The sequence below is a fragment of the Nymphaea colorata genome, chromosome 5, assembly GCF_008831285.2.
Source record: "Nymphaea colorata isolate Beijing-Zhang1983 chromosome 5, ASM883128v2, whole genome shotgun sequence".
Taxonomy (NCBI): Eukaryota; Viridiplantae; Streptophyta; class Magnoliopsida; order Nymphaeales; family Nymphaeaceae; genus Nymphaea; species Nymphaea colorata.
Genome location: NC_045142.1, coordinates 5,225,554 through 5,248,042, shown reverse-complemented (window position 1 = coordinate 5,248,042; position 22,489 = coordinate 5,225,554). Strand labels below are relative to the sequence as shown.

The 22,489-nt window shown below is 37.5% G+C and overlaps 2 protein-coding genes across 3 annotated transcripts in view; both read left to right on the top strand.

Moving 5' to 3' along the window:
- Nucleotides 1-1,160: 1,160 nt before the first annotated feature.
- On the top strand, nt 1,161-9,766 carry LOC116255023 (probable LRR receptor-like serine/threonine-protein kinase At1g51810). 2 transcript variants are annotated; one of them, XM_031630727.1, is made up of 10 exons: nt 1,161-1,288; nt 1,624-2,149; nt 4,129-4,392; nt 4,480-4,616; nt 5,397-5,529; nt 5,737-5,805; nt 5,891-5,962; nt 7,293-7,364; nt 7,545-7,741; nt 9,642-9,766. In XM_031630727.1, exons 1-9 carry the CDS (start codon nt 1,219-1,221, stop codon nt 7,678-7,680), a joined length of 1,479 nt encoding a protein of 492 aa, XP_031486587.1. In that variant the 5' UTR covers nt 1,161-1,218; the 3' UTR covers nt 7,681-7,741; nt 9,642-9,766. The 2 variants fall into 2 exon arrangements, with proteins under 2 accessions (XP_031486587.1, XP_031486586.1); XM_031630726.1 differs by having other exon boundaries at nt 4,129-4,616.
- A 4,757-nt stretch (nt 9,767-14,523) lies between these two features.
- The window catches only part of LOC116254416 (probable LRR receptor-like serine/threonine-protein kinase At5g59680), a 48,148-nt gene continuing 40,182 nt past the window's right edge, over nt 14,524-22,489 (top strand). Inside the window, exon 1 of the mRNA XM_031629798.1 lies at nt 14,524-14,629. Coding sequence (XP_031485658.1) covers nt 14,524-14,629 — 106 coding nt within the window. The remainder of the gene's footprint in view (nt 14,630-22,489) is intronic.

Genomic DNA, 22,489 nt, shown 5'->3' with positions numbered 1-22,489 from the left:
CATCTTAGAACTTATATATATTTGTCTATTATTAGATGATGTCGATGGTTTCATCAGGTAATGCTATTGTATATGTATAATTTAAAGTATGTATCGGTGTAGAAGGTCAATATGTGTAGCATTAAGGGGAAAATATAACAAAATTCTGATGCGTAGATCGAATTTTACGAAGAATTCGAAACTATTCAGCTAGTTTTGTCAAGTTATATAAAGTTCATGATTTTTTAATTTTGTGTGAAATTCAAAGAAATAATCATTTTAAATTCAGGTAGCTTAGCAATTTGATGGGATTATCACATAGATGAAGTCATACAAAAAAACTGCACGTAAAATAATGGATTAAAGTATATGTCCACCTTTTCTTTTTTAAATTGTCTGCAACGGATTAATTTAGATGTCTACTTCTTTTGCCTTATTATGGCCTATTATGTACTGTTACAATGCACATAAAAGAAATCTAAAAAAAAATCTATGGAAGGAAGGTAAGGACACCAAAGTTCAGGCACCGTAGAGATTGATGAAGGGAACATATTTCTGAAACTGGTTATGCGCACAACCTTATGGAAAGGGTAAGAAGGAGAGCGATTCTATACCGACAAAAATAAGTTAAAAAAAAGTTAAAAGTCCAAAAGATATATTTTTTATAAAAAAAATTCTAAAATACCACAACCCACCTCTTTTTTTTTTTCCATGTATATTTGTTGTGTGCACTGCATTGAACTGCTTACATACAAAAGATTTTTTTTTTTTTACCGTTTAAAAAATTGTGAACCCTTTTACCCATACATAAACAAGCAAATTTGCTCGGAACCTCCTCTTGCGCATGTCGTAACAAGCACAAGCACAGGCTTCAATGATGATGAGGAGACTCCATTTTACCAACACCATATACATAAATCTGTGGTTATTTTGCACACACTCTCTCTCTCTCTCTCTCTCTCTCTCTCTCTCTCTCTATATATATATATATATATATATATATATATATATATATATATATATATATATATATATATAAAGAGAAAGAGAGGGGAGAGAGACTATATTATATAGAAAAATTACGTTTCACGCCCACAGAAGCTTGCGTGTACCGAAATCATCAAACTGGACTAATTATAGTCTCCGTTGGCAAAATTAATCTCCAACAAAGGTAGGTTCCGCTTCTGGAGTCTCCTCATCATCATTGAAGCTTGTATACCGCTCGATCATTCTTTCAGGATGGCAAGATCCGAGAAACTTTTCTCCTTATGTATTGCGATCCAAATTTTCTCCTGCTTTGCTGATCAATGTAAGTGTTTTCTGGATCTCTCCTCGGGCTTTTTTTTTTAGTTGCCAACCAAGAATACACATGCCACATGTATAGTCCACATAATTGGTTCTCCTAGCTTCCCCTCCTGCAATGACATCAAGCACAACTTTCTATTGGGAGCTCACTTTACACATGTGGTTTCCTTCTCCTGCATATCCGAATTAGTGTTTTTGAAAAGTGGCATTTCTATGGAGTTCAATAACTTTCATACAAGGGAAGAATTTGATTTGGAGGAACCCTAGAACCATCCCCGTGGAAAGGACACCCTTCATTCATGCATCATAACCGGTGATCCTTTCCTTTGTTTCCTTCAGTGTTCTTGAGCATTGACTGCGGAGGAACTGGCAACCGCATCGATGGGACAGGCATCAAATGGGTGGGCGACGACGGTTACATTATGACAGGGAAAGCTGCCCAAGTCCAGAATTCCAGTATATATTCCCAAGAGCTCAACAGCCTCCGCTACTTTCCCTCCCAGAAGAAAAGCTGCTATGTGATAGCAGGGGTAGCCACGGGCAAGAAACACATGGTTCGGGCATCCTTCTTCTATGGCAACTACGACGGCAAGTCATCGCCACCTTCCTTCAATCTTCAATTCGATGGCAACACTTGGGTGACTCTGCACACTTCTTCTACCGACGCCTATTATTGGGAAGTAATATATGGACCCAAGGGAGACAAGATCAGCGTCTGTGTTGCTTGGACATCGCCCGACCAGATTCCTTTCATCTCCACTCTTGAAATCAGGGAATTTGAGCCGAGCATGTACGAAACGGACGACCAAGAAGACGTTCTTCTGCGAAGGAGCAGGATAGCCTTCGGAGCGAAGGCCTGGGTGAGGTAAGAACAAAAGACACGTAAACCGTGAGGAGGTCGGGTTGGAGGCAATTTGCAGGAACTCCGTCTTAAAAATTCAAAAAATCGTATTTTTTAATTTTCCATCCGTAGTAATTAAGGCTTTGGAGTATTTTATGGCTTTGAAGTTGAGAAATAGTCAGCATGAATGGGTCGATTTGAATCCCATCAGTTGGACTGATTCGATAATTGGTAGCCGACCATAGAGTGTAGTGTTCTGTTTTTGAACAATTTTTCTAATGATTTGAGCATTTTACTGTTTTTCAATAATGTCAGTTGTTTTTTCATTCATTTATTTTAATTATTCCCAATTCGGTTAAATAGCCGAATCAGCTGGTTATTGAATTGACAGCCACAGATTCAATTCTCAAACCCGTTTTTGAACGGACAAATTTAAGTGCTCTTTACTAATGTTGTACTTAGCACAAAATTCTGTTTTATCTTTCATATTATGCAGTATAGGTTTAATAATATTCATCCTTTCATACAGTCTGTGTTATAAAATGTGCTTTAATAATTCGTAATAAAAGTCGGGAGCGCTATCTCCCAGCAGCCTTGTATCGGATATAAAATCAGAATTCTTTTTATGGTAGAAATGGCAGGTTATAATATTGTCTATCCGCTAATATTGTGCTTTGTTTCTTTATACAAGCCACTCAAAATCGCGTCAAACTAAAACTATAGAAGTGGGTTTGAGCGGCATGCACATCCTGAATGGTTGTTTAAGTTTTCATTTGATCTTACGATCTTGCTAGAGATAACTGCATGAAAAAGTAAAATTTAGTAAGACTTTAAACTATCTGCAGCATTAAACACCAAGTCTGGCACCAGTTACTTTACGTGTTAGGCTTACCAAAGCGATCTGTCATTGGTTTTCCTGGTCAACTTCTTGTTAATTTCATGAAAACCAAAGCCCCACCCCGCCATGACATCAAACTACACACACATGTATATTCATGTATATATTATTGGTTTTGACTTCTACCAATTATAACTTCATCTACTTTTAAGTCTACTTGTTTATTCTTTAAATGCTTACCACAAATCAAGCCTGCAAGTGAAGGAGAGAAATAGATGCTATTATTCATGGTGGAAGTTGAATTAATATTGCTGTACACACAAACACACAAATAATATAGAAAAAATGTATTTCTGGAAATCACCTAGAACGCAAATTCATCGATCAGATCATTTACCAGCAAAGGCAGCCCCGGATACTTGAAAGATATATATTTGTCCAATATGCTTACCTTTCCGAGCTGATTCGGATTTATATTAATCAATTATAAAGCATTTTTCGGAATGTGTCACCATTCCTGCGCCTCCTTCAAACTCTTCGATGATATATTGTCTTTAGATACGAGAGAGGTTTATCTTGGGTCATTAACAAACATAATTAGAACATCCTTTGCTTAGAAAATAGACTACACAGTTTGATGATGCTAACTTATCGTAAGCATCCTCATCACAATTAAAAAAAAAAGTATGAAGAAAGCTAAGCTGGTTATAATGACCAGAATACCCCGGTCACTAAATAGAGGAAAACCGCTATGAGGATAGAAAAGGGTAGTGAAAAAGTTAAAGTCAAAAAAAGACTTTTCTTTTTGAAAATTATCCAAAAACACCCCAACTTCCCCCTTGTCTTTTTATTTTTTAGTGCACATCTGTTGGACGCACCAACTCTCTTTCCCTCTGGAGGAAGGAGGTGATCTCTTAAACCAAATGGCCCTCACTCCCATTAACCAACAGGGGGAAATTTGGCACTATGGACACTACAACCACAACTCTCTAAGTCTGAACATCCTTATTTTCAATTCATTTTCTTCAATGAGATTGACCGATTTTAAGGTAGAAAAGATGGTTGTGAAATGAAAAGAAAGTAGATATACGGGTCAAAGAGTACGTGGGACAAAAAGTAGTTGAAAAAATAGTACTTTAACTTTTAGTTCTTGCATTGGCTGCAGCTACCCGGATGACCCTTATGATCGTTGGTGGCATCCAAGTGGTAAGATCGAGGGCGTGGTTACTGTGGCGAGAGATAACATGAGCTTCATCCAAAACTTCACGGATATTCCGGGGAAGGCTTTGGTCCACGCCATAACCCCAGCTTCGAGTAAGGCAAGGAATCTGACAGTGCCAACTTCAGGAATATTTTCGGAGGATGCTACCTATTACTTCATTTTCTATTTCATGGAAGTGTTACGGGCGGCTTCTCGAAAGAATAGCAGGTCCTTCATTTTCCTTGTTAATGGCAACGGAAATAAAAGTGATCCTATAGTCCCTGATTATGGGTCGTTTGTGACTGAGCTCTACAGTCACGGTTATTACTTGACTGCTGGATCGAACATTTCCTTGGTCAACACAGCTAATGCATCCCTTCCTCCAATCCTCAACGCAATGGAAGTTTTCAAGGTCCAGCGAGGACTCGCTAATGGAACCAACGCACATGATGGTCTCTCTCTTTCTTCTCTCGTATTAAATAAACGCATGTCATTTTATAAATCATCAATCAAGTTGATTAGACAATTTGCAACTAGTTCATATAAGTTATATTTACTAAACTTATATAAATATAAAAGTGCCTTGTTATTTCATATATCAGTTGTTTGATCTATTTAATTATCGTTCACAAGGTGTCATATTCCAATTTATACAAAATACGTAACATTTTGTAGGTAGTCATTAAATTAGTTAGACAACTCATAATTCAGTCCCTATATAATAATCAACAAACACACAATAATTCTGATCTTTATATGTATTTTAGAGTACAGGCTTTATGTGGTTTTTCTGACACCTTTTCACCCTTGCTGGCCTATAAAAAAGAGGTGCTAGGTTAAACCATCTTAATTTAAGATGAATCATTTGTTTTGTAACTGTGATACAAGTGGAGTGTCTCACATTTTTTTAAAAGTTTTAGTTAGCATTCTAGATGGGGTTAAAATGACAAGTATGATAATATAGGCCCTTATTTGAGTGGCTGCTTTTTGGGGAAAAAAATACAAAGTACGTTCATTTTATTGCTTTGACCGACTTATGCCTCTTGTTAAAAGCAAGAAAAAGTAATGTTTTTTCTTATTACACATTTTTTTTCTAAGGAAATTGAAAAAGATTAACCACTTCTCCAAGTTTCTGAAAATTTTGGTGAAAATGCTAACTGAAGATCCTTCTACCATTTCGTTTCATTAGAAGATTGAGCACAATGCTCTTTTTTTTTTACAATGGTTTGCAGTGAACGCATTGGTGATGTTACAGGAACAATATCAACAACTTCAACTGTGGGCAGGCGATCCATGCCTTCCCGTAGGGTTCACCTGGGATTGGCTCAGTTGCAATGCTGATGATCCACCACGTGTTACTGAACTGTAAGTAGCATGCGGTACATAACCGTGGATCTGAGTCCCTTAATTGTTACCTGCATTCCTCCCCCGAGTTGAAACTTGGATGAAGTATATTGGCCAATAATTTTGATGCAATGATACAAATCTTTTTTTTCTAACCCATATGCATGATTAATATTTTGACGTAAAGAAGTTTCTTAATATTCTTTCCATTTTCCTTTGCTTTTTTAGGCATCTTAGTGGATCGGGCTTGGAAGGCACCCTTCTGGACTTCAGCAGCCTGACTTCACTTGAGATAATGTGAGAAAAACATGGTCATGCTTGGTTTATTTTCCACTTGCATAAGTATGTAGAGTTTCACTGAACCTCAACTCTGATTTTGCAGTGACTTGAGTAACAACAGCTTGAATGGACAAATTCCAAACTTCTTGGGGACATTTCCTTCCTTGAAAGAGTTGTGAGTTTAGTCACATGAAAAAGCTTCAATAAATTCTGAAAGCCAGCTCATGACGTGAAACTTAAAGTTTACTTTCTTCAATTCAAGCCTATAGAGTTTTTATTAAGGCTTCGATTCTTGATTGCTTGTTCAAAGCTATCCTGCTTTCTTTCTTATCGTTTAGTTGAAGCTCCCCCAACCCCAACTCTCCACAGTTGAACCTCCCAAATTTGGACCATGACCAATGAAATGGCCCCCAAAGTAGTGTCTGGAGCCCATATGAAACACTGTCTCCCACTGTGGTTGTTCTCATGATTAGAAGCTGCTTCGTCCCTATTCGCGGTTGCAACACCTTAGAGAAGTCCTAGTGTTTTAATTAAGCACAAACCTTATTGAGTACAGTTTTTAGGAACAAAATTCCATCTTAAAGTAAAGCTACTTAAAACAATTTGTACTGGATGCTTTATCTCAAGTAGTTCAGCAATCGTTGGCCTGGGTGAGTAGCTTCTTTCTCGCAATGTGTTTTCTCTCTCTCTCTCTCTGCCTCAACTTTTGCAATAAAAGCATATCGATGGGCAAGCTGAAAGAACTCTTGAGAGTTTAATGGTTGCAAGACCAAGAGTAAGCTTCAAAGGAAGTGAGGCATAGAACTCTTGCAGCATATGTCATCCGCACAGCTCAGGATGAAGGGAGGTTTACAGCCTTCAAAGGGACTGAGGCCATAATTTCTATAGAGTTACAAGTAGACCAACGAATGGACATTTGTAGCTCATGCATCAACCGGGTTTGGCTTGTAACACTCTCATTTCCACACAAAACAATAAGCTAATGAGCCGACCACAACGTGTTCAATAGGACTAGCAAGTCAAGTACGAATTAATTAAGTGTCTATTAATATGCATCATAGTTGAGGGAGATGCTAAAGAGAAGCTGGGGTCATGAATGTATGTGTTTTTTTGTATGATTTGCACTACAACGCCCATTGTTATACGAGCTGTTAACTAATTTACGTTGCATTTTCACAAATAAATTTGCTTGTTGGCTTCATATTTCTATAATCTTAAGCCTGCCAATTTAAACTTACGACTAAATGAGAAGTTGTCACTTGATCCTCAAGCTTGAGGTGAGTAAAATGAGTTTTGTCTCAGGTTTCATTAGGTGAGATTGCTGTCATAGTTTTAGAAATCTCTGTGGGTTACGCTATCTTTGTAAGTCAGTCAGTTATGCTGAATTTGTAGCATGCTCAATCTACTTTCCTCATCTGAGTGCGGTCATATAGTGTGAATGTACAACTGGAGTTTAATATCCAATTGGACATTATTATGACAAGATTTTCATTGACCAATTGCAGGAACCTGGCATACAATAATTTCACTGGACCTTTACCGACATCTTTGAAAGGCAATAAAAAGATACAACTAAAGTAAGTGGGGCATTTTTCTTTTTTGTTTTGCAGAAGCCAGCCCAGCATCATCATTCAACTCTCTCTGACCATTCAGATCTCTCTGAGAATAGAAAAACTAAAAATACTATAACTGAAATTGGGTTATATTATTTCATTCATAGCATGGTTTGAGTATCTTTAATTGCCTTTGTGATTCAGTATAACAGGAAACAAGATCAAAGATGACCCAATTCCGCCGCCACCAAATGGTGGAAGAAATATGAAGCCGATCATCATTGGAGTATCATTTTGGTCAGTTATCCTATTTCTATTGCTAGTTGGTTGTGTCATCTAAGCATGCCTTCAAATCCAACATCTCAAGCCATCACCTGATGTTGTGATGGAGATTAATGCAGGTAAGGCTTTTCATTCCTAAATATGCCTTAAGATGCTCTATTTGAATTGATTGCCAATAGAAAGCTATCATTTAGCTCCACAAATAATGCTTGTTGTTACCAAAAATCTTTTCTGAGCATCAATTCTTTTATACCCCTTGTCTAATTCATCCTGCTATTGCTAACGGCCTGGAAGTAATAACTTATGTTATGCTTTAGAAGTAATCTGTTAGCCATGCTCTATGGCCGAGCGTGGCTCCAAACACAGACAAAATCCACATTATCTAGATCTGTATTTGTAGATCATGGACTGATCCGAAACAACATTTGTGTCTAAATCAATTCAGATACTGTTAAAATTTCAGCACTCATTATTCTTTTGTTTGTAATAGTTGTTTATCGTAGAAGAGTAAGACATTTGAGACTTAGAAAACCCTAACCTTTTGCTAATTCCACTTTCCCTGTCCAATCATTGTTATGGTGCTTGATTCACCATTAGTTCAATGCTTATTATATTTTCTCCATCAATTTTTCATTGTTTGGTGTAACTTTTCAAGGTTGGGTAGTGAAGCTCCTCGTAACTGCATCACTACCTCATGCTTCCTGCACAATCAGCGCCTAGTCAGCTACAGCAACGTATTCTAGAACTTCTGCTATTATGCGAAGAAGTGATTGATGCATGCCTTTTAGAATGAAAGTGAAAAGTATACAAGAAACTATTGCAACTTAGACCTAAAGGGGTATGAATACTGGTCGTAGGTAATGGCTGTTAGGCAGACAACCATGGTTTTATTCCCACAGTTATCACCGCTCCTCAATAAGAAGGAGCAAGCAGTGGTGGAGCCACAATAGGCTGGTGTGGACAATTCCTCAATTTTCTTTCATTTTTATATTGATACTGAAGAGTGACCAAGCTGAATGTATTGCTTAGAGTCTTTATTCTGTTTAAAAGTAACTTCAAGAGATGCATACACTATGTTTATACCAAACTGCCACATTAATTTCGTGGAAAATGGATTTATAGTTTATTGGTAAAAATTCCTTGAAATTGGCCTTATTTTCAAATCCAAGTGTATTCTGTTTTCTGACAGACTGTGATCAAAGATTAATTTCTCCAAATTCACACGTCAAAAATTAATTAGAACTATTGAGATTGAAATATAACGTCTTCGTGCTTGTTCTCCTTAAAAAACTTTGCTATTGGATTTCTGGTTATTAATTCATTGCAATAGAGATAAAACTCCATACTTGTGAATTCTACAATTTTTTGGGATGGTGTTGGGTCGTTGAATTTTTAATAAATCATCATTACTCAAATGTAGTTGAGCTTTTCAGCATTTCTTCTTAATAGATTTACGTTGTTAGAAAAAAGTTTTCAAAGGATACAAATTGTATTTGATTTTATATTGAATTTCAAATAAATATTCAATTATAATGGTTTTTTTGTCCAATTCAACCCTTGTTTAATAAACGAAAATTTAAAAATTATTATTAAATGATTTTTCAGTGAAAATTGAATCTTTGTTTCCTGACATCTTAACAACACTCCAGAAAAATTAACTATTCTAATTGGCATAGTTTTTAAACTCGTATTTAAAGTTCAAACTGAGTTAAATCATGAACTCTTTTCTAATGCTCATCTCTAAATGAATTAAGTCTGAATGGAAAAATATATTTATCTTTTTTCATATTTTTTATTGAAAATGATTATGATTTATGAACATAATATAATTTATCGATTAATTGGTTTGATTGAGAATACACGCATTGTATTTTGTGAAACAAATTTTGATGCTCTCTCATGCCACAAATATATATGTAGGTTTGCAAATTTTCCATTTATGTGACATTGTTTTATTATCTTATTGGTGGTGGTGTTGGGGAAACATCACGGTTCTCACCTTATACTTGTTGTATTCAGGAAAGAACGACGTGGATCAGACTTGAAGCTAAAGATCCAAATCATCTCATCTATTGGACATCGGCTTTGAACAATGCTTTGTTTTCTGTTGAATAAACTTTTGTTGTAAAAAGAAAGACTGGGAAAATAAAAAGAAATTTATTGTGTGAGGCTAAATTATGCGGTACTTGCATGAGAAGTTCGCCAATATTACGCGTGATGAAATTTTCAAGAGGACCGTTGTCTGAACCATACACGACACCCTTCACACCAAGCTCAATGTCCACATATGGCTGCTTGAAGGGGGATATTTTCGTCCACCTTCCTTTGCACCTCTTTCTTTTTCACGTCCTCCGGGCCGGGCCCCACGCGCCATGTCAGTAGCCTCCCCTGGATCTAGGTGGGCCCAGAGGCGTCGTGGTCGTACTGAAAGTGCACGACTCCGGCGGAGACCACCACCTGGGAAGCGTGGGGATTGGGCTGAACACGAGCCGAGTTGAGCCCGAGCTCAGCCAGCTCGAGCTCGGCTCGAACTCGAGTCGAGCTTTACAATGGTAGCTCGAGCTTGACTCGATTGATTGTGTTCGAGCTCGATATTGACTCGATCAACTCGTTTAACTCGATTATTTGCTTGTTCCAGATACTTCTACTGTGGAAGGGAGAACGGCAGTAGTTCCAGATGCTTCTGCTGTGAAAGTGGAAGGATTATGCTGTGAAGGAGGAAGAAGACGGAAGTAGTTCCAGATGCTTCTGCTGTGGAAGTGAAAGGGGGAAGAAGACGGCAGTAGTTCCAGATGCTTCTGCTGTGGAAGTGAAAGGGGGAAGAAGACGGTAGTAGTAGATGCTACTGTGGAAGGGGGAAGAAGAGGCCAGTAGCAGAATAAAAGGGGGAAGAAGACGACAGTAGTAGATGATAATGTGGAAGGGGGAAGAAGAGGCTAGTAGCAGAAGGTAGTTCTGCAAAGGAGAAGAACAATCATAAGTTATAAAAATTTAAAAGAATAAAAAGAACGATTGAAAGCCTCAAAACCTAAAATCGGTTTCAATTTCCAAAACACTTGCTCTAGCAATTGAGAGAGCAGACCTTTGGTCGGGCGAGGGTTTGAGAGAATATGAGAGAGAGAGAGCACTAAAGGACCCATCTCCCACTTGAGGGAGAGAGGGTTTCAGAAACAATGTTTTCACTGATTGAGAGAGAGAGAGAGAGAGGAGTACCATTGTTGGTTGCCATCAACCGTTCCATCAATCGCCGGATGTCGGTGCTAATCGAAGGAGGACGGGGCTGAGGTTGGCAATGGTGGCCAGAGGGATGGTTCGGACGGTGGAGGGGACGGTGGAGGGCCTGCAATGATGGCTAGGAGTAGGGGTTAGGGTTTGGGATGGGAAGAAGATGTTTGACTCAGGCGACCATCTTTGGGTGGGAGAAGAGGAGGAGGAAAAAGAAGTTGCAACCGTCTCTACCGTCTGTGGGTGGGAGAAGAGGAGGAGGAAGAAGAAGTAACGACCGTCCGTGGGTGGGAGAAGAGGAGGAGGAAGAAGAAGTAACGACTGTCTGTGGGTGGGAGAAGAGGAGGAGGAAGCAGAACTAGAAGAACACGGTAGATAGAGAGAGGGTGTACTCAGGGCAGCGGCAGAGGCAGAGCCTCGAGGTCGAGCATGAGAGAGAAAAAGATGAAAAAATGTAGATGAATCAATGACGAAACACATAAATATCCCAGTTATCGAGCGGAGTTGGGTTAAGCGAGGTTCGTTAAACGAACTCGAGCTCGGCTCGATAAAATGAACTAGCCGAACGATCAACTCGAACTTGGCTCATTGAGTAGAAAAGCTGGCTTGAACTTGCATTCGAGCCGAGCTTTAACGAGCCGAGTTCGAGTTACTGGGCTCGTTGTTCACCCCTACGTGGGGATTTGCCGTCTCCACTTTTCGGCGGAACTGGACCTTCTTGTCGCCCCGAACCGAATTGGAAATGACCAAAGCTTCCTGAGGGAAAATACTTAATTCTATCACATGTCCCTGACTTGTGCAGAAAATGACCGATAACGCCCCACTTCTTTCAACTAATTACGATTTTGCGCCTGGCAGTACAAAACCTGACAATTCTGACGCCTCAGGGACGGTTATGCAATCGCCATTTCGCGTAAATGACTAACAATATAATAAGCTGCAACCTTCCTAACATCAGGAACATGCGCACGAACAGAGGGGCGCATGCCCTCATAATTGTGCATTATGGTATAAACATTTGCCATGTCTTTTTGAAATATTTGGTTCTTTTGGCAGTACAAAAAACTCACCAAATTTGATTTCTAGTGAATCGTATTTAGATTTTCCGAATCAAACCATTTACATCTCCAGTCGCTGAGTGAACACAATGCAGCAAAGTCCTCTAACGTTAGCCCTTATCATGTTGTGGATAACTTGGATTCGTTTATGCTCCACTAATAACGTACCATAGAATGAGGAGGATGCCCGTTGGATGTAGTTGATTGTTCATTATCCTGAGATTGTCAATACTGTTTTGTATAATGTCACCATAATGCATATATTTTGATTGTTTGGTTATCAAGTCCACAGAAAGACAATAGTCAACCAGTTTTTGCATGTTCTTAGCAGAGATTCTGCAAAGGGAGGCGATGGAGGCCGCGACAGACACAGAGGGAGATCATCATGCAGCAGAGGAACAGCAGGGATAGTGGTTACAAAGAAATTTTTCATAAAGGAGACTGAATTTAAACTTCTAAATTTTGACATGGACTCAAATATTATTTTTCAAATTTTTTTTATAGGACAAGTAAAATTTTCTAAAATGTATATGTAAAATTTTTTTTTTTTAAAAAAAAAAATTAAGGTGGGTTTAAGGCCCATGCTGGCCTCCCTAGCTCTGCCCCTAAACATCAGCATCTTCTACCATGATGGAGTAGCTACTATGGGCCTTGCATCCGGAACAAAGGAGCGTGTCATTTGCGGTCATCCAAATACCGAGCATGACGTCATACAAATTATACTTGTGATGCAACTTCCTATTGTAGCACTTAGGGTGCCGGTGAGGTGCATGTTGGTATGGGTGCAGGGGAGGTTGGGGAAAGGAGGCGAGAGAGTAGGCAGATGAAAATGGCTGCTGTGCAAAAGTGGAACGATGCCTGAAACATGAAAAGAATATGAGGTGATTAACAAAAAAATTATTGACACGATTAATCAGTGAGAAAGATGCTGCACCTAATAACGTATCAGAGAATGAGGAGGATGCCGGCTGGACGTAGTTGATTGTTCATTATCATGAGATAGTCAACACTGTTTTGTATAATGTTATGATAATGCATATATTTTGATTATTTGATGATCAAGTACACAGAAGAACAATAGTCAACCAGTTTGGCCATGTTCTTAGCAGAGATTCTGCAAACGGGAGGTAATGGAGGCCACGAGGGGCATGGAAGGAGATCAACATGCAGCAGGGGAATAGCAGAAATGGTGGTCACAACTCTTTTCCATGGTTATCTGGATTATCAATAGTTGATGTAACTCTCTCTCTCTCTCTCTCTCTCTCTATATATATATATATATATATATATATATATATATATATATATATATATATATATATATATATATATATATATATCTTTGTGTGTAGGGACAAAGGGAAGTGGGGCCAAGAGGGGCCTTGGTCCCCTCAAATTTTAAAAACTTTAAAAATTTATATGTAAATCTAAACTAGTTTAGTTTAATATATATAAAAAAATTGAAAAATTTCTTTTAATAAAATCAGAATCCCATCTGCTACCCAAAGAAAAAATAGATTAACATGAACCCACCAACATGATTTCTAGATATAATGACAAATTCAAAAGAATATGCCGCTGATAAAATTAACAATGAAGGCCAACTGCAAAGAGTTTCAAAAAGGACAAAGTTAAATGTAGCTATCAGAAGAAACAAAGTAACAAGAATCATGTGAAAATCGTTCAAAAAATAAAACAAAATCCGGAACACATGCTACGTCAAGAACCTAAGGTGATTTGAGCTAAGTAGCAGAAAAAAAAAATCAATAACTCAAACCATTTCCCAATTCCTCCAAGTCAAAATATCAATTCCTTCTCTGACCAATTGAACTGTAGGTAGTATAGAATAGAAGTCTTTTATTTTCGTTCATTTTTACCTCAAAAGCGAGTTTCATTAAAAATAAAAATAATTTTATTTTATTAAAAATATGTATTTTTACATATTTTATATTAAAAAAATTATATTTATTGAAACTGGCCGGGCCCGGCAAAACAGGTCCTGATCAGCATGATAGTGCTCGATTCGGCCTGATAAAAAATATATTTTATTAAAATATATATTATATTAAAAAAATATATTAAAAAAATACTTTTTGTTATTATAATTGGGTTGGGTGGAGGCCCGGGCTCAGGTTTCGAGCATCAAAATGGCCTGAATCTGGCTTTTATGGGGGCGCCCGACCACAGTAGAGTGGAGACACTTAGGTGTAGTAGAGGGGAGAGAGAGGACTGGGAATAATGGCATCCAAAAAAAAAAGAGGCTTTGTGTGTCTCCCACCCATTTGACCCAGTGTTTAATATGGGCCACTCGATCAAGCACGATCGAACGTCTCATTGCACCGAAGACGCCGTGTCGGTGTCAATTTTGATTTCGTAAAGTAGAAAAAGTAGCACGCAATCTCTTTGTTCTTGTCTTCGTCTTTTTACAACCATACCAATGGATTTTGAAACCCAAAAAAACTTGCCAGTTTACTGTTGTCATATATGAAGAATGAAGGTGTACAGGAGTGCCTCCATTCCTCGTAGCACGGCTCCTCATTCTGCAGGTGCTCAAGTTTATTTTTTTCTCTGACGTTAAAACTCTATAGCCAACTATTGGCAGCGGGGGAACAGCGGAGATGGTGTTCTCGGCTCTTTTCCATGGTGACTATCATGGTGGCGTGGCTACTTTTATCCTCGCTGATAAGAAACGGCAGTCTCATTTTCAGTCATCTACACGCGGAGGTGAAGTGCACATATGAGAACAATCCTTAGGGTTAAATTAATAATATGTATTTTCTTTTAATTTTCAGTAGTTGATGTACTTTTGGCTGTTTCCTTTGATCGGGTAAAAGATTGGATATGTCATATTTGAAAATGAAATGATATTGGAATAGGTACCCAACGGGTACCCCAGTACTTGACTCCATCAGGCCCAGGCCTAGAAAAATAGATCTGGATCATTCTAACGGGATTAAAAATATATATTTTTTATTTTTATTTTATATTTAAAAAATATTCTTATTGTAATGGGCCAGGCCCAAAAAAAGGGTCCTAATCGGCTCGATAGGACTCCCAGATAAAAATAAATTAAAAATATATATTTTATTAGTAAAAATTATTTTATATAAAAAAATATTTTATATTTAAAAAAATAATTTTTTTTTATTGTAACCGGCCTGGGCCCAAGTCCCGAACTCAGAATTTGGGCATCGAAATGGCCCAAATCCAGCTTTTATGCGGCGGAGCCCGACCAGAGTAGAGGGGAGAGGTCTAGGTGGAGTGGAGGGGAGAGAGAGAGGGCTGGAGACAATGGCGTGGTAAAAGAGGTTTTGTGTGTCTCACATTTTTTTTTAAAGTTTTAGTTAGCATTCTAGATGGGGTTAAAAGCACAAGTATGATAATGCAGGCCCTTGTTTGAGTGGCTGCCTTTAGGGGGGAAAATATACAAACTGAAAATTAAAAAAAAAAATTTAAGGTGGGTTCAAGGCCCATGCTGGCCCTGCCCCTGAACATCGACATCTTCTGCCATGATGGAGTGGCTACTATGGGCCTTGCATCCTTGCTGGGAACAAAGAAATGTGTCATTTTCGGTCATCCAAACGCCGTGGACGATGACATACAAATTCTTGGTCAAATGCACAAATGAGAAGTTACATCTCTGATGCAACTTCCCATCATAGCACTTAGGGTGAATAAGTACATTAATAATATGTAATTTCTGTTAACTATAAGTAGTTGATGTGGTGCAGAATCTCTCTTAGTATGATATAATTTCAATAGTAGCACGCTAGTATGATGTAATGTATCTTGATTATCAATAGTTGATGTAACTTTCTCTCTCTCTCTCTCTCTCTCTCTATATATATATATATATATATATATATATATATATATATATATATAAGGGCCTTGTCACCCACTCAAATTTTAAAAACTTTAAAAATTTTATCTAAATCTAAAATTTTAATTTAATATATATATATCTATATATATATATATATATATATATAAGTTGAAATTTTTTATTTCGGTCACTGTTAACATTTTGAAATCATTGTTTTGCTCCTGCAACAAAAAAATTTCTACCTCTACCCCTATGTGTGTTTGTTTCCATCGAATGCATTATAGCGCCATCTAGCTAGGCTATCTCAACGATGTCGTCATCAATTCACCTACAAGAAGCATTTAGTAAATGAATTAAAGTACACTAAAATGTGAAGTACCTTCTCTATCGTTTCAATGATGTGGGCATGTGATCATATGCGTCTGATCGGACTGTAGGAGGCAGGCAAGGTAGGTCCGCCATATCAAAGAAGAAATTCTTTGTCAAAATCAAGCACTCAAGGTTACTGGATCCAGGAGTGGAGCTATAATTTTTTCATGAAGGAGCCGAATTAAAGTTTGTAAATTTTGATATAAGCCGAAATATCATTTTTCATAATTTTTATATTGGACAAATAAAATTTTAAAAAATTTACATGTAAATTTAAAAAAAAAATTAAGGTGGGGTTAGGGCCCATGATGACCCCCCTTGGCTCCCTTCCTGAACATTGGCATCTTCTGCCATGATGGAGTGGCTGCTGTGGGCCTTGCATCCTTGCTGTGAACAAAAGACCATGTCATTTTCGGTCATTCAAATGCCGTGGATGACATCATACAAATTCTCGATCAAATGCACTTATGAGAATCTATACTGGTCATGCAACTTTCTATCGTAGCACTTAGGGTGAGTAAGTATATTAATAAGATGTAATTTCTGTTAATTATTAGTAGTTGATGTGGTGTGGAATATCTCTTAATATGCTATAGCTTCAATCGTAGCAATTAAGGTGAGTAAATCATACTAGTATGATGTAATTTATATTGATTGTCAATAGTTGATGTAACTCTCTCTCTTTCTCTCTCTACATACACATATGTGTTTCCATCTAATGCATTATAGCGGCGTCAAGCTATCACTTCACCTACAAGAAGAGTACATCTCCATTTAGTAAATGGAATCGCAATAGATTAAAATGTGTAGTACCATATGTATCATTTCAATTATCTGGCATGTGATCAGATAAACGTTGTCGGACTGTAAGAGGCAAACAAGGTAGGTCTACCATAAGAAGAAACTTTTTTGCAAAACCAAGCAGGCAAGGTAGGTCCACCATGTTAATAAGAAACTTTTTACAAAACAACCATACCGGATAGAAGGGTGAAGTTAAAGTTTCTAAATTTTGACACGGTTGAAATATCAATTTTAAAAATTTTATATAAAACAAATAAAATTTTCTAAAATTTACATCTAAATTAAAAAAAAATATTTAAGGTGCGGCCAAGCCCATGCGAACCCCCCTTTCCCTCTGCCTCTATTGGTAGAGGTGGGCATCAGGCCCACCCGGCCCGGTAAAAGCGGGTCGGGAACGGCCCGATATCTAAAACCCAGGTCCAGGCTCGACTGGCCCTTTTCGGTTATAATAAAATAATATTTTTTAATTATAAAATAATTTTTTAAATATAAATATATTTATTAGTAATAAATATATATTATTAAAATAAAAAATTAAAAAAATATATTTTTTAATTCTTAACGAACGAATGGGGCTAGGCCCAAACTGGGCCTAGTCCCAAGCCCCCACCAGCTCCCCGACCCAGACCCAGGGCCCAGCCCTACCTGCTGGTAAGGAATGAGAGGCTACGTCCCCATTATAAGGATGCATTGACTTGCATGGAGGCCGACCTTAACGATGAAGATAGTGCAGCTCTTAACAAAAAAGTTGAAAAAAAAAAAAACCTATAAGCATGGAAACGAAATGGTTGGAAAATTACTTTTTAGAGAAAGACAAAAATGGCCTCCCATGCAAAACAACAAATAAAATCACATAAAACAAAAAATACTTATTATGTGTCACAGTTAACATGAAGGGTGGTGTTGGCGTGCTAACGGTGCACTAGGGGTTGCCTGTAGGAATGGAATTAGGGATTGGCTTTCCACCATTGGCTGTCCAATCAACCATGCCCAATCCCTTGCTCCAAAATCAGGACATATTGAACATTGTGTACTATAAAACCTTCATGAACCATGACTATGCAAACCCCATGTTCAACTACTAAAAGAGTGACCCCTAGTAAGGATAAAATGGAAAAGGAAAATGACACCATTTTTATGGATGACATTCACATATAACCTTTGGTCGAAAAAGCCCAACCATTCCAATACAAATTTGGTTGTACGTGCGACGTATAAACTAGATTGGCTGGGTCCTAAACAAGCGAAGTGGCTCGCCTTAAGTTTGAGGTACATTCAGGCTGGATTTGCCAACCTGGTTATGTGAGTCATACAAAATTTTAGTGAGCATAGTTAATGACAAAAATACCTTTAATTTACAAAAAAAAAGGAAAACTTTTTGTAAAAACAAAAATGAAAATCAGAAAAAAAATAAAAAAGAAATTTCTTAAAAACTTACCAAAATATCCTCTCTGCTCTTACCGCATATATATGGGTTGTGTGCGCCTAAGGGCGCACCCAACTCACTTCCTCAGGCAGGGAAAGCAAGAGGCACAGGCTACTAACGCCCCGCGCCCAGCATCTTTCTGCAACCTTTAGTGGCCAGATTCAGCTATTGGTTTTGGGAATGTTGAAAGACCCTTCAGACACCCTTTGCTTGACTATTGACTGCCACCATAAATCCATCGATTTCGATGCTTCTTGACTGTCAGTGAATCGCCTTAGAATACCATGAGCCTGATCATGGTAAAAATCATCACTAAAGCAAACTGTGACTCCCACATTACTCACGGACACATTACTCACGGTCAATAAAGAAATCACTGACGGTAAAAAAGTGTCAGAGCTTCAAAAAATTGTTCCGTCGTCATGAAAAATATATGCATCGGACGGGCTTCTGTATCTACTAGATCTAATGCTCCATCTCTTCTGCCGTGTTTTCAGCTGATAGATTTGATACTAATGATGGTTTCAATCGGCTGAGATGTTCTTTTCGTCCTTTTGGGAAACTTTTGCCGATTTGCAGCAACTTTGCCCTGATTGAGTTCATCGTCCTGGTGAATCTGACAAAAAAATTATCATGTTACACAATATTTTCCTGTTGGCCCGCAAAACTTTTCCTTGAATTATATGCCATTGCGATCAAGAAAGACAAACCAAGGCTCTGGTACCAAGCTGCCGCAGTGAGAAACATGATTTTCCCTCTTTTTAATCCATGGTAAACGCCCATACTATACTATGAAGAACCAAGAAAGAATGTAAAACAGGACATGAAAGGGGGAAAAAACACAAATAACGATTATTGTTTGGCCCGACTATAGAAAAACTTGGCTCGACCCTGGCCCGGCCCGTAAATCGTTTGGCCTGACCCTAAAAAAAATTCTGGCTCCGCCCCTGATTCTGCTAGTCGACTTATTGTTTATTTTGCATGGAGAGCCACCATGCCAAGTCAGCACTGAGCACTGAGCGGTCTTGGCATACCAGCTTTGGTTAGCGGCCGGCAGGCAGCTGGGCATTTGGTCAAGTAGCATGGGCATCACCTCCTCTTGCGCATGACATAACAAGCACAGGGAGACGGGGTACTCTGCTGTGAAGTTTTATCTGGGTTTCTCTAGGTCAAAAGAATCAACTAACCCAAGTCTATATGCTGCTATGCGTCTTAATTTAGAACTTATATTTGTCTTTGTTAGATGATGTCGATGGTTTCATCATGTGATGTTATTGTATATATATAATTTAAAGTATGTATTGATGTAGAATGTCAATATCTGGGTGTCGTTACTCCAGGTTTGGAATAAACTAATCCAAGTCCAGTTGCATCTGAGAACTTATATATATTTGTCTATTCTTAGATGATGTCGATGGTTTCATCAGGTAATGCTATTGTATATGTATAATTTAAAGTATGTAACGATGTAGAAGGCCAATATGTGTACCATTAAGGGGAAAATATTACAAAATTCTGATGCGTAGATCGAATTTCACAAGGAATTTGAAACTATTCATCTACTTTTGTCACGTTATATAAAGTCATGATTTTTAATTTTGTATGAAATTCAAATAAATATTTATTTTAAATTCAGGTAGCTTTGCAATTTCATGAGATTATCACATAGATGAAGTTATATAAAAAAAACTGCACGTAAAATAATGGATTAAAGTATATGTCCACCTTTTCTTTTTAAAATTGTGTACAACGGATTAAAGTCATGTGAACATAGACTATAGTCCATGTTTATTCCTGGATTATATCTCCGATGGGCCCTGCGGCAGACTGGATTAGTGCCAGCATAGATGGAAATGACCACAAGTTCATAACTTCTTACAATGAAGGATGGAAACGAAGCCTGAAAATTGTGCTTGAAGCAATAGATGGGACTTCTTCATAAACTGTATAAGGAAAATCTCCATTACTATATGTTTGACTTGAATAACCGACAGAGGATTACTAGTTCAACTGTATAGAACCCAAATTCCACCCTTTAACTTGCTAAAAATTATTTTTTCATAATTAAAAATAGTTATTATTCAGGGTGCTACAACCTATTCAAATCAGGTATGGAAAAAATTTAATATTCGATAAAGAAATCAAATCAGATTTGAATTCAGGTATATATAATTATCCTATCATTTTTGGATTCAGATCGGTTTTAAATTTTAAATAAATATCCTATAATTGGCCTCATTAGGCTCGAAATTCAGATTCAGATATGAATCTAAAATTGAATTAGGATTGAATTCGGATTGTGAAATCACATTCATATATGACTTGTATTTATTCATATTCTAATCCAATTTCGAATTCAGCTATATAAATATGTGAAAAAGAGGATTTGGTGAAAAAAAATGTATTTGATTCAAATCTGATCCGCCGTTGACATACCTATCATCACCTAGTTAGTAGCCAAGCTACGTATGCGCTGGCTTGGGTAGTTGCTCACCCCAGCCTTATAAAGTTCGTTTATTTTCATAAGGTGTCTTCAATTATTTGGTTGTATATATATATATATACATTATTTATTGGTGACCTTTAAGGGATGCAAAATTTATAAACGGTACCTCAAATGTCAAAACTAATTCTGGCTCCGCAACTGGTATTTTATTCTTTTAATAGAAGGACAGTTGTATTTTATAAAACTTTGTGATTAACATTTTAGCTGGTTTGAATTTGGACTGAAATTTCTTCACTTGGTTGGAATCTTTGCGTACCTTATTTTTAAAAAAAATAAGCATTTACTTACATACCCAATTACAAAGACTAATTTTTCTTCTCGTTTTCTGCTCTTTATGTCAACTTTGTTCATCTTGCAACCGAGCATAGATTGAACGACCTGGACTTGGCTCTGACCCGGTTTGTGTATGTCTCCATACCACATATTTACATAACGCAAAATCGAGAGCTGGGGACTTGATATTTGGGTGTTTTCATTTATTTTTCTAAATTTATTTCTCTCAGCTTCATTCGTTTGGAATGGACTCTCTCTCTCCTAGAGTTGACTAGGAACATGCGAGGAGCATTGCCTTAACCTAGATCACCGTTTCAAGTGTCTTGCCTCACTATGGCCATGGTGATCCCTAAGTAATTCCAAAGGAAGCAAACGGTTCAGGTCTTCTCTGGTGTTAGAAATGCCGTTGGTTGTAGGGATTTCCATACATTGAATTTGGATCTTATATTCGTTTGAACTGTTCCAAAAAAGTCGGATGTGGAAAAGAAAACACTTAATATCACAATTAAGCAATCGGATTAACTCAGATTTAAAAAATGGCATCAGATCAAATTTGGATCGGATTTATCAATAATAAATTTGGTAACCAATTTGCTAATATAAACCGACAATATTTTTTTACCAAAATTTGTCAATGACTATCATGGAAATATTGCTACATCTCCTAAAATAAAGGAGCCGATTGAGATTTATATAACTTGTCACCCTGGTTTGATATGGTGTGAACACCTCTCTCATGCAATTAGGTGATTCAATACATAGAATGACAAGTATTTTTATCTTCTCCCTTTGAACCTTCATTTTGCATTGTTTGTGTTCCATCAACGTTCATCCTTTGTAGTCTATTGAGATTCACCATCTGCATCTCATTCGTCTTCACGGGACAACATGAACCTGAAAAGGAGGCACAGTGCACTCAAATTTCTTGAGACCTTGATCATGATTTTGCTCCTGCCTTTAGATGTTTTCATGCACTAAGGATGTAGGATAAAGCAGACGAGTTCCCTAGTATTTTTGTTTTTGTTTTTCAATTTCTCAAAGATTTTTCTTTTTTACAGCACTTTCTTTTCAATAACCTTACGCTGAAATTCTATGTATTGCTGCTTGGCAATATTGGTTTATGTTCATGTGATCACATGCATGTAGGTTTGCGCGATCATCGCCATGAATCTTCGCAGACACCGTTATGACGATCATCTGCCTATCGTGGCTTAGCTTTATTTGATTTAACATATATTTTTGTTCACTTTTATGTACTCATTGAACAATTTTTTAGAACTTGACCATGCACTTACATATCTCATGATATTGATCAGCAAGGATGCACAGGCGATAGGTAAGGGCAAGAGGCGACGGGTAAAGGCAGGGGGAAGAAGTCAGGTG

What these genes read in the sequence shown, in the direction of transcription:
- LOC116255023 (XM_031630726.1), top strand. Translation starts at nt 1,219, where the DNA reads ATGGCAAGATCCGAGAAACTTTTCTCCTTATGTATTGCGATCCAAATT. An exon ending in CTCCTGCTTTGCTGATCAAT is followed by an intron (nt 1,289 to 1,623) that starts GTAAGTGTTTTC and finishes TGTTTCCTTCAG; the next exon opens with TGTTCTTGAGCATTGACTGC. An exon ending in CCACCACGTGTTACTGAACT is followed by an intron (nt 5,530 to 5,736) that starts GTAAGTAGCATG and finishes TTGCTTTTTTAG; the next exon opens with GCATCTTAGTGGATCGGGCT.